This window comes from Lytechinus variegatus, chromosome 15 (genome assembly GCF_018143015.1).
Source record: "Lytechinus variegatus isolate NC3 chromosome 15, Lvar_3.0, whole genome shotgun sequence".
Classification (NCBI taxonomy): domain Eukaryota; kingdom Metazoa; phylum Echinodermata; class Echinoidea; order Temnopleuroida; family Toxopneustidae; genus Lytechinus; species Lytechinus variegatus.
In genome coordinates, this window is record NC_054754.1 from 21,836,809 (window position 1) to 21,846,380 (window position 9,572).

At 35.1% G+C, this 9,572-nt stretch overlaps 1 protein-coding gene across 1 annotated transcript; it reads left to right on the plus strand.

Moving 5' to 3' along the window:
• Nucleotides 1–613: 613 nt before the first annotated feature.
• On the plus strand, nucleotides 614–7,295 carry LOC121429082. Its single transcript, XM_041625986.1, has 5 exons — nucleotides 614–687; nucleotides 4,997–5,070; nucleotides 5,911–6,018; nucleotides 6,767–6,892; nucleotides 7,239–7,295. The coding sequence occupies exons 2-5, from the start codon at nucleotides 5,014–5,016 to the stop codon at nucleotides 7,293–7,295; spliced, it is 348 nt and encodes a 115-aa protein (XP_041481920.1). The 5' UTR covers nucleotides 614–687; nucleotides 4,997–5,013.
• The last annotated feature ends 2,277 nt before the right edge of the window (nucleotides 7,296–9,572 follow it).

Sequence of the window (9,572 nt, forward strand, 5' to 3'; positions counted from 1 at the left end):
AACACGGATGAGAACAACAAAACGTACGACTAGTCTCATTTGAAGACCCTGTTGAGGTTAGATAAGGAGTAATCAATAACATTTTTAATATCTATCTCGTTTAAGATAAGGCACCCATCTTCCCGAGCACCACCCCCCCCCCCATGATTTTCATCATTCTTCTTGTCTGGGGTTGGATTTTTATGTCATAGATCGATTATAAAATAAACTGAAATTAAATGCAAGTCTCCTGAATTACATCGTTATATTTGGCTGGATATAATGGTAATTCAAATCAAACTTTAGTCAATAACGTGCGTTAATAAAAACATAAAGTTGAAAAGGGAAACTATTCCAAACAAACATCATTTTTCCTTATTTTATCGATTTACTTTGTCATAACAGTATTAACCAGCACAAGCTGCATATATCTTTGGGTCTGCTATATATACTACAGTGGTTCTTCGTTAACTATCAGCAGGAGTGCGAATAAACTTGCCGCACTGTGATCACCTAACAATATTACCGATCGGTCACACGTGTCCTCTGCCAATCTTTTGGTAAATTACAAGCGTAAATACTTCATTTTGCTTTGCGCTGGGAGTGAGCTTCATGTAGTTTTTTAACCTTTTTTTACAATTTATCTTCTCACATCTATTTCACAGTCCATCTTGGTACGGAACGACTCATCTTCAACTTTCCAAAAAAGTAAGTAGGCCTTACTTTAGTTATTTTTTTAATCACAAATGCGGGATATAATTTCACCAAAGAAATTTTAGCAATAAGCATTAGTTGCCTAAATATGCAAGGGCTCTAATTTTCTGATTTTCAAATTTCATATGAAACTAGAAAATAATTGTAAACTGTTTCTTTCAGTGGTGCATTTTTGAAATATTTTAGAAAATTTGCATTTTAATTATGGTATAATCATGATCCTAATTACGAAATAATTGCGATAATTAACGCTTTCTTTCATAATCGTTTCTCTTCATAATTAATTTGTGCTGACATTCAAATGACACCGATCACTCAAAACCTTTTATTTTTTGGTTTTGAATATATGTCATAGATACTTTCATGGTTGCCAGTTGTCAAGGAAATATTGCTCTTTTGTCGAATTAATATTTGTTGAATAGTCAATTTCATTTTGCCGTACGCCTATGAATAAAAAAAAGAAAGTTGTTGAAGAATCTAACTCAGAGAGATCAGAAAAAATTATATAGAAAACTTAATCATAATCCTGAAATTTTATTTGTTAAAAGATATTTATACGTGCGAAATAAGGACGTAGGCCTGTAAATTTTAGAGAGATTCACATAAAATTATCTCTTTATAAATTAATTCATTATCAGATTTATAGTTTCTTTTTCACCGATTTGAACATCCGCGCACTATTGAATATGAAGATATAATGAGGCATTTTCAAAGGTTAATTATTTATAGAGAAAATTGATTTTTTTTTATCCTCTTATGTATTTTTCCAATAGATTCAAGAGAGTGCTTGAAGAATAGTATTTCGTTTCATAATAGTATTCATTAAATTCGTTCATTTTTAATTATGCAAGCCATTGTCCATGTTACAATATAAATCAACCAACGGTTTATTGATTATTCATATGATTGTAATCGATCATTAAAAATTTGACAATATTAAAAACCCCGCAAAAGGGTGTTGTGGATAAGTCTCTGGACTTTGAACCAAAAGGTCCGGGTTCGAATCAAGCCGCGGTACTCTCGTCCTTTGGCAAGGCGTTTATCTGCATTTGTCTCTCTCCACCCAAGTGTAGTAAAAGGGTGCCAGGTAGGTAGAAATTCCTTGAACGCTCGAGCGGCCGTGCTAATAGTAGCTGTGCTAGGGGTAATAAAAATTCACCGCTTAGACCATGTAGACATGTTAGAATAAAAAGATTAAGCGAAATATAAAATGTTGTATATGTTTCTTATCTAAAAATTTCGTGCACCAGTTTTATGTGTCAATAATATGTACACTAAACTTTTGGGGTCTTTTTTCTTGTATAATAGAAGAGAAGTGCATGTAGGTGCAATGACAAGGATTCGAATCCTGAATGTTTTATGTTTTGTCAGGCGATATAACCACTTGGTCACGGCAACTTCACGATTTTTGTTTTCTCATACGTGGGATGGGGAGAGGGGTAGCTGGTGCAAAATATCTACAGTGAAAATCGAACTTTCTTGTTTTGTTTTCATAACAAAATATTGGTTAAAAACTACTTTAATGTCAACTCTTTAATTCTAATGTCAAAAGAAGAAAACTTTTATGGAAAATAATGAAAAGAGCATGCAGATAGGAAGAAAGGGTAAAAGGGATTGCAAAAGAGAGAGAGAGTTCAAAAGAAAATAGGGTAAATGGATTCGTTTGCTTCACTCCTTCGGTTGTGCGCTTCGGACAGAAAATGGATGAAAAAAATACTTTGGGACTCTATCTATCCTGGGAGTCCAGATGCTATAGTCCTAATGATCAGGAGTCATGGTAATAAAAAGAGTAATCACTAGTCATAATTCAGCGAAGGGTCACGAGTCATAATATATAGAGAGGGTAGCCAGGCCGGGGGCTTGGACCCAGAATTGGAAGGTATACGTTGCGGGCAAATAAAAACAATAATAAGGGGCATTGAGACTGACTAATCGTGAAAAAGACGGTCTTTGGAACTTTGCAAACTGTTTGAGACTTTGCTGACAACGATGGCCTCTGTAAAGTAACAATGTACACTGCTGACCGACCAACTCTGGCGCGCTTAGTGCGAGTATGCATTTTAGGAGTGAATCATAAATATTAAAATTTGTTTGATTATATAATAAATACATTAAAAAAAAGATGTAGCCCACCCACCTTCCATTATAGTCATATATTTTATCACATCTCTATGATATTGTCTGTCTGTGGATCGAATACGGACTTCGATGCGTGCGTGCGAACCGAATTCACATACATGCAAAAAATGGCGACGCTCTTTGGAACGAAGAGGCAACGAAAAAATAAAAGTTTTTGAACGGTAATCATTGTGATCATTTTATTTTTCGCGAAGAGAAATGTTCTATGCATTGGAATAGTAATTTAAGTGTAAGAACGGTGGTCTGCTTCTTATACGCACCACTCTCACATAAAAACCTCCACTCAATAAAAAAAAAACAATATAGTTATAATCGAATAATGGTCTGCTAATTATAAACTTGCTGGTCGTGCATGAATTTATTTCCGTTTGTCCCAATATATGTATGAAAAGGAATGCCCTTGGTCTACAGAGTAAAAATAAAACCTTGTTTAAGTCTTATACAACACTCTTTGTAGTCTTTTAGATAATTTAAACAAGTGTTTAGCATAACCGACTTGCGTTCATTATGAGCGGCGTCGGGCCTTGGACCCCCCCCCCCCGAAAAAACACGAATAAGGGGGAAAAGAAGAAATCGAAAGGAATGGAACCAAAAGGGGGCCATCTTCTGTATTCTTATCTCAAAATCTATCACAAACTTTGATTTTTGTATTAAAAAGTGTTTTTTTCTCCCGCTTCGCTCTCTCAAAATTGTAGGTTTTTATTTGTTAGGGTGAGAGATATTTTGCCTAATACGTCATGTCTTGCCCCCCCCCCTCCCCCCAAAAATGTGTTACTCAATACACCACTGCTATAACCTGCTGGGTGTATGCGACTAGTGAGGTTTTCTTCAATAACGTAATGAACAATTTCCTTTAAACTATATAAATTATGATTAGAATTATTATTGTAATTTTTGTTTTGAGGGGGGGGGGATTACAAAATAATTTCTTGCCCTTCATTCAGTCAGTCAAGCCCATGAATTCACGTTTGTTCGCTTGGTCTATGTAATCAGTTTAGACATAATACAGTGCAATGTAAATCATTACCATGCAAATCACAGTGAGATTGTACGGGAAAGACGACTGAATGTAACCATTTTATTATCAACATAGCCAGATAGATTAAGGCAAAATCGTTTGATAATATTCTATAAAATATCTACTAAAACAAAACACATCATATTACCTTCAGTCATATTGACTTTATTCCGATGTATGATGACTCCAATAAATGAGGAAATTGTACATCATAATATCAACAATTTGCTTGCAGTGGAAATGCGCCCGTAATGATTATTATACATGTATATACAGTATGTATTATAGAGCTGTGTTTTACAGTTGTATATGTATATCATAATTTCTTCCGCTTGTGCTTTGGACTTTGATCATCGCATATAACCCTCTAAACAAAGAAAAATCAAACGCCATACGATGTAGCAGGGGCCGCGGAACGGTTTTCAAGGGGGGGGGGCTGACCATGCAAAAAATCACAATCCTATGGTCATTTTTACGTTTTTGTACACAGTTTTGGAAAAAAAAGTGGGGGGGGGGGCTAAAACCCCCCGCTTCCTTGGCCCCTGATTCGGCAAAAGAGAAAAATCATATCACGGGATATCGATGGAATTTGTTAGGTTTATCTTTTTTTTAATGAAAATTAGGAAAGATTAGAGGAGAGACAAATCGACGAGAAAAAAAAAATCAGACTGGTATAACAATATTGCACTGGTCAGAGGGCTCATAACTAAAAAAGACCCGTTTACTAGAAATTAAGCTAAGTGAGAAGAAAGAGAATAAATTTGTTATAAATGACAGATCATAATTATACGACAGAAAAGTATTTTTACGAGGTATTTGATGTTTAATAATGTATTTTTTTGGCGCCTTAGAATAAAGAAGGAAGGAAAAGTGATTTTTTTCTCCATTTCATGCATAGAAATGTCAACTCATCACTCTTAGAACAAATCAGTCAAATTGACTAAACCATTAGTCAGATGGGTGCAACTGATATGGCAATCACTCATAGTCACATTTTGACACATATTCTAGTCAGAAATAACCCTTTTCTAGTAAAATACGATTAGAAAATAGTTTAATACGACTAGAATAACAGTTGCACCCAGCTTACCCTATCATAACAAGTCATTTTAAGTGTATGTTTTGCAATATATATTTGGTTTCTAGAACGAGTATCAAAAGACATGGCAACTCAGCATCGTGAAACATACCCCAGTGACAGAGACAACGCTGAAAATAAGGTAAGAAAATAGGAAGTTTATAAAACATAGAATAAGAGAGTACGTGATATTGATATTGGTCCACCCGATAGAATTGTTTAGTTGTCAAAAGTCCTTTTGGGAATACTAATTTGGAGATATTTTCAATAACTTAAATCTAATTTTGTAGTAATTCACTAAAAATAATGTTCATTAACTTTTGCTTTCATGTGAGATTATGGTCTACTTTGGCGTACCGTGGGTCGCGGCATGGGGGGGGGGGGCATCAGCAAAAAAATCGAGTTACTTAGCAAAGTGCACTCAGTTGCCAGGTATACTGACCTAATTTTAAGGACAGTGCCATTAAACAGATATGTATATCACTGATCAAATAATGCGAGCGCGAAGCGCGAGCTGAAAATCTTTTATATCCAGACCTAAAAGGGACATTAAAAGCAAAGTTTTGTAATCATGATACGTACTTGTCTCGCTTCAACAAACAATACGAGCGCGAAGCGCGAGATGAAATTTTTGTATAGACCAGAAACAGGGACATTTTACGGACTATATTTTAGGAATCAATTAAAAGTATGCATCTCTCACCATAGTCATCTAATGTGATTGCCAAGCGCTTGTTGGTTTTGTTAGAATTGGTATAAACACATGAAGCACTTGTAGTCGTTGTAATCATGAGTACCATAGGTATCTCACTAATCAAATATTGTAAGCGCGAAGCGCGAGCTGAAAACTTAGAAAATTCAGACTTGAAGAGGGGTATTCTAAGGCTTGTTTGCAGGAATTCACTATAAATTCACAGTTTGTATTTCATCAGATTTTTTTTATATTTAAAAAAAAATCTTTTCTTTGTTTTTATTTTGTTAGATATCAATCAATCTCCAAGGTTTACGTCTTGAAATTTATTCAACTCGCCAGACCAAATTCTCCTGCTCCATTGATGAAAATGAAGTAGAAATCGTGTTGAAAATCAAGGTGAGTAGATCAATAAAAACGGTAAAATTCACTGTGATATTTTTCAAAATATTGTTTAAATAAATGATTTCATACAGTATAATGATGCAAATTTGAGCAAATCAAGCAATATGAATAAAGCTACGGATGCAAGTAAAACTTGAAGTACAAAATTGATAAATGTGAATGCTGCCCTCTATGTGCCGTTCTAAGACTTTGACCAACTCAACTAATCAGACAAGTACTGCACACAATAAACTTATCGAATTTTCAATTCCATATTCATTTTAAGTCATTCACTCCTCGTATGCAAACCTTAATAAGTATAAATCCTCTTGGTGCTAAATTTTGTCACGACATTGACGGGTCGTGTGGTCTAGTGGTTAGAAGATCGTAAAGTTGTGAGTTCGAAACCCCGTTCTACCAATTCGAAAAACAAAATACCCAAGAGTCCTCTGTCGTCTGAACATGCTAAAGGTCAGCCACTGTGCCTGATTAATTTCGAAGTAACATGTTCCCTATGTAATAGGTTATATACCAGCTTTGCATTTATCAGCAAAAAAGTGAAAATAAAATAAAGCTGTCAGAAGTGATCAACTCAATATAGACCCTATTCATAAATGCTATCACTTTTCTCATTTCACCTTTTCGTATAGGCGTGCCATAAAACGGGAAAAGGAAAATAAAGTAAATTCTGACATTTTCTCACTATAATATAGATTTCTCTCCATCTCATCATTTATTTTGTAATTCCCCCACACTTTTAAAGGAAGAAAAGGAGGTCTTGAACGTGGGTGTACAGCCTCAGGACGAAAGAAACACCGGAGCGGGACTAGACACTGCTCCCGAAACTTCGGGGTTTGACACACAGGATGACGATATAATGTCTGAAATTGTAAGTATACAGCGCTTATTTTTCTATTTGCCCCCCCCCCCTGTCTTCTTCTCTGTGGTGTGTGTGTTTTGGGGGATGGGGGAGCCAATTTTAGCAAACGTTAGCGTAGAGAAATACAAATCCATGTTTATGGGTGTGCATGTGACATTATGTCCAGAGAATGTTATAAACCTCAATTTTCGAGATTTCTTTTTTGGAAAAATTAGTAGATATTTGTTCCTCTATTAGTCATTTCATTGATATTTCATGTCAAATTATACACATGGTAAGGAAATATGTTTTCACTTGTATTGTATGAATCTTATTATTTACCTTAAATATTTTTCTCATTTCTCATTTTCCACAGGGACCTCTGCGATCCGATGAAGGGAGACAAGGTTCTATTGAATTACCAGAGGAGTGATCGTGATCACATTCTTTAGTTGGGAGAGGGGTTGTAGGGGCAAATGGTAATACAATAGATCTGATGAAAGGAGACTAGGTTCTCTGGGACTGCTAGAGCAGTGACCACGGATCATAATAAGCATAACAATAAATAAATAAAAGGAAAGAAAAAAATCAAACATGATGATAACAAATAATACAAGATCAATAATAGAAACGGACACAAATTAACCACCCCACCCCAGACATGCCAGAGAGTATTTGGAAACCGGTACAAAGACACATACCCCACTGAGCATGTGTGGGCGCAATCCAACAAAATCTGAAATCATGCCCTAATACGAGAAAGTAAGCAAGACAGCAACTACATCTAAGATGATATTAAAATTTTGACATAATGAATTTACAAAACCTTGACAAAATTTTCAAGTATTTTGTATTTCTCATATGAAACAGCTTGTGTACTTTAATCACATTTGGTTTACAGAATAATACCCTCTAAAGCTTTCCTTTCATTTTTAAAAGCAGGACAATTTAACACAAAATGAAGCTCGTCACCCGGCTCTTGCGAGTCACATAAAGTACAAGATTGCAAACCTTGATTAGGCAAGTAACGACCATTAGCAACAGGCAATCTATGATTTCCACAACAATATTTACAGAGTTCAATCCTATCTGCAAAATCTAATTTCACTAAATAGTTCTCAAAACTAAAATCTTGTTTAAATATACTATAATTCATGCATAAACGATTTCTATTAATTTCAGTATTCCATTCATGTTTGGCAATATCCTCCAATCTGAGATTCACAGTTGACTTAACCCACTTAACGTCCAAGACCATATTCTCAGCACTCCACAGGTTAGACATCCCACATCTATCCAAAATGTCTTTTACTTTCACTATCCATGGTGACTTATAAAGGTCCCCAATAAGGAGTCGATGGGATGGGGTAAATTAAAATTTACCCCCCACGGATCTTCGCCGGTGTTCGATTGATGTGATACCAATTGATATGATTCTGATTCACATGATTTGTGAGGGGGGAAGGGGTCAGTTTTCCTCCCCAATACAGTTGTCATAAACATGATTATGTTTCTAATTTGCTCATGTTTATGTTTGGTTTGGAAAGATAAAGACCGGTGCCAGAATTCTTAGATTAAGGAGAAGCAGGGGAGGGGTATGATCGCTATCTAAGAAGGGGTATGATGTAGATAATACCAATTCATTATGATATAAATAAGGATTCAATGGGATGGGGTAAACTATAATTTACCCCCCCCCCCCGAAGATTTTCGCCGGTGTTCGACTGATCATGCTGATGTGATACCAATTATTGATATGATTTTGATTCACATGATTTGTGAGGGGGAGGGGTCAGTATTCCTTCCCAATACAGTTGTCAAAACATAACTATTCATAATTATTCAACTACTTTGGTATGTGTATTGAATTGTTACATTTCTTATGCAAATCAAAGTGGAGTTTTGAATAATTACTTTTGATAGATACTATAATTATTTTGTTCTTCTTGTGGAAATAAAGAAAACGAAAATGAAGTGAAATTGATTTTGTCTTAATTTGGTGGGAACATGTTTATTATCCCTCATTGTGCTGTCGCGACTGATATTATATAACAATGCCTGAAATGAAATAGTATTTTATAACAATGACTGAAATGATAACAATGAAATGATGTTTACAGTTAGTGATCAATAAACATAAAGTTGTTATTAATTCAATTATATTTGTATTTCATGTGAAATTGTGAAGAAATATTATGTTGTATTATAATGCTGAATGTCCTGACAGCTGTCGTTTATATTGTTTGTATATCAGTCGAGCTTCAATCGTGGCTGACAAACAGAAATGTGCATGATGATGATGATGATGACGATGGTGAAAGTGATGATGATTGCTAAGATGATGATGATGAGGGTGGTGATGATGATGGTTTTGAAGATGATGATGATGGTGATGATGATTGCGGTAATGACGATGATGATGATGATAGTGAAAGTGATGATGATTGCTAAGGTGATGATGATGAAGGTGGTGATGATGATGAGGTGGTGATGGTGATGATGATTACAATAATGATGCTCAAGATGATTGAGATGAAAAATGTAGATCATTAAAGATAACAGAGATAAGAATGGTTGTGATGAAAATGATGTTGGGATGACACTAATGATGATGATGGGATTAAACTGGAGATAATGACGGTGGTAGTGAAAGGATCTTATAGATATTCATGACGGTTTACTTCGTCTTCCCCTTCTAGTCTTCTTTCCT

Bases quoted from the DNA above. Each gene is read 5' to 3' on its own strand.
- LOC121429082 (XM_041625986.1), top strand. From the start codon at position 5,014: ATGGCAACTCAGCATCGTGAAACATACCCCAGTGACAGAGACAACGCT. The intron at 5,071-5,910 runs GTAAGAAAATAG...TTATTTTGTTAG, and splicing joins GAGACAACGCTGAAAATAAG to ATATCAATCAATCTCCAAGG. The intron at 6,019-6,766 runs GTGAGTAGATCA...ACACTTTTAAAG, and splicing joins AAATCGTGTTGAAAATCAAG to GAAGAAAAGGAGGTCTTGAA.